This window comes from Portunus trituberculatus, chromosome 2 (assembly GCF_017591435.1).
Source record: "Portunus trituberculatus isolate SZX2019 chromosome 2, ASM1759143v1, whole genome shotgun sequence".
NCBI lineage: Eukaryota > Metazoa > Arthropoda > Malacostraca > Decapoda > Portunidae > Portunus > Portunus trituberculatus.
In genome coordinates, this window is record NC_059256.1 from 3608219 (window position 1) to 3610718 (window position 2500).

At 43.2% G+C, this 2500-nt stretch overlaps 1 protein-coding gene across 1 annotated transcript in view; it reads left to right on the plus strand.

Moving 5' to 3' along the window:
- LOC123501455 (integrin alpha-PS2-like) overlaps positions 1-2500 on the plus strand; it is a 24799-nt gene that overhangs the window by 6875 nt on the left and 15424 nt on the right. The window contains exon 4 of the mRNA XM_045250292.1: positions 2335-2458. Coding sequence (XP_045106227.1) covers positions 2335-2458 — 124 coding nt within the window. The remainder of the gene's footprint in view (positions 1-2334; positions 2459-2500) is intronic.

Sequence of the window (2500 nt, forward strand, 5' to 3'; positions counted from 1 at the left end):
GTGTGTGTGGGTGTGTGTCGAACTGTCATACATTAGAGAGAGAGAGAGAGAGAGAGAGAGAGAGAGAGAGAGAGTTCTACCTGTTTGTTTGTTTGTTTATTGACATTATAACCTCCTCCTCCTCCCTCCTCCTCCTCCTCCTCCTCCTCCTCCTCCTCTTCCTCTCTATATGGAAAGATTAAAACTGTACCCAGAGAGAGAGAGAGAGAGAGAGAGAGAGAGAGAGAGAGAGTAAAATAATATCTTCATAGTATATATTTGTATTGATTATATTACTTTCTCTCTCTCTCTCTCTCTCTCTCTCTCTCTCTCTCTCTCTCTTATCTCCTCACTAATGGCGCTCTTGACCGTTTATGAACACACACACACACACACACACACACACACACACACACAGTGACACACACACAAGGATGATAGAGAGAGAGAGAGAGAGAGAGAGAGAGAGAGAGAGAGAGAGAGAGTGATTTTGTTTTTCTATTTGTTTTATTTTTTCTATATCTCCTCCTCCTCCTCCTCCTCCTCCTCCTCTCTCTTCCTCCTCCTCCTCCTCCTCTCTCTCCTCTCTCTCTCTCTCTCTCTCTCTCTCTCTCTCTCTCTCTCTCTCTCTCTCTCTCTCTCGTTATCTTAATTTTAACATCAATGAAATTTTATCTTTCGAAATAGAGAGAGAGAGAGAGAGAGAGAGAGAGAGAGAGAGAGAGAGAGAGAGATAGGAGAGCTAAGTTACCGAGAGAGAGAGAGAGAGAGAGAGAGAGAGAGAGAGAGAGAGAGAAACAGGTCCCAGTATTGTGCTCTGTCCTTCTCTCTCTCTCTCTCTCTCTCTCTCTCTCTCTCTCTCTCTCTCTCTCTCTCTCTCTCTCTCTCTCTCTCTCTCTCTCTCTCTCTCTCTCTAATATTATTCTTCTCAATCCTCTATATATATTCCCACAAAGTCTATTTTCACTACCATTATTAATATCATCCTCGCCTTTATTAGTATACAAACCCTTATCACGTAATGAAGAGCTCCTATTGGCTTAGAGATCAATGACGTCATCAAAAGAAAGCCGCTGATTGGTCGAGCTCCCGTGACGTCATTGGTGTTGCCATATGGGGATCCAATATTATCTTATTTTTGTTGTTTTTGCTTATATCGGGGGTGGTGACGGGTTTACGGTGGTGGTGGTGGTGGTGGTGGTGGTGTGGGGGGTGTGGTACCGGAAGGGCGTGGGTGTTGACTTCGGGGGAGAGGGAGAGGGGAGAGAGATCGGGGTATAGGGAGAGGGGTCAGTGTTGCCATATTGAAGGTTGTTATTTTTAAAGGATTACTATTATTATTATTATTAGTAGTAGTAGTAGTAGTAGTAGTAGTAGTAGTAGGAGGAGGAGGAGGAGGAGTAGTTTAATAGTAGTAATAGTAGTAGTAGTAGTTGTTATTGTTGTTGTTGCAGAAGTAGTAGTAGTAGTAGTAGTAGTAGTAGTAGTAGTAGTAGTAGTAACAGTAGTAGTAGTAGTAGTAGTAGTAGTAGTAGTAACAGTAGTAGTAGTAGTAGTAGTAGTAACAACAGTAGTAATAATAGTAGTAACAGTAGTAGCAGTAGCAGTAGCAGTAGTAGTAGTAATAGTAGCAGTAGTATCATGAACTAATATTATTACTACTACTATCACCACAATCTTCCTCTTCCTCCTCTCTAAACCACCACCACCACCACCACCACTCCTCCTCCTCCTCCTCCTCCTCCTCCTCCTCCTCCTCCTCTCGTATCCTCTTTAAATTCTTTTCTTAATTTACGAGTATCATTAGTATTTCTCTCGATTTCCGCTCCTATGTCAAAACGCTTTATTTAAACGTACACGCGTAAATCAAGAGTGTTTAAATGGTTCTCTCAAACTCTTCTGCGCTTTCCCTCCACTATGTCAAAACGCTTTATTTAAACGTACACGCGTAAATCAAGAGTGTTTTAATGGTTCTCTCAAACTCTCCTGCGCTTTCCCTCCACTATGTCAAAACGCTTTATTTAAACGTACACGCGTAAATCAAGAGTGTTTTAATGGTTCTCTCAAACTCTTCTGCGCTTTCCCTCCACTATGTCAAAACGCTTTATTTAAACGTACACGCGTATTTCAAGAGTGTTTTAATGGTTCTCTCAGCTCAAACTCTTCACCGCTTGCCCTCCACTGTGTCAAAACGCTTTATTTAAACGTACACGCGTATTTCAAGAGTTTTAATGGTTCTAGAGGCAGAGTGACAACATTTCTGCATTATTAACTGGAGAAACTCTTAAAAACCCACCCATTCATCTAACTAACCTCTCTCTCTCTCTCTCTCTCTCTCTCTCTCTCTCTCTCCAGGCCTGCGCTCCGAGGTATGTGTTGATGCGAACTCGGAGACACGAACCAGTGGGGAGGTGTTTCTACGGAGGGGGCGCCGGCAGCAGGGGGGCCTACACCTCCTTCAGCCCCTGCATGGAAGAAGGTGAGAGAGAGAGAGAGAGAGAGAGAGAGAGAGAGAGAGAGA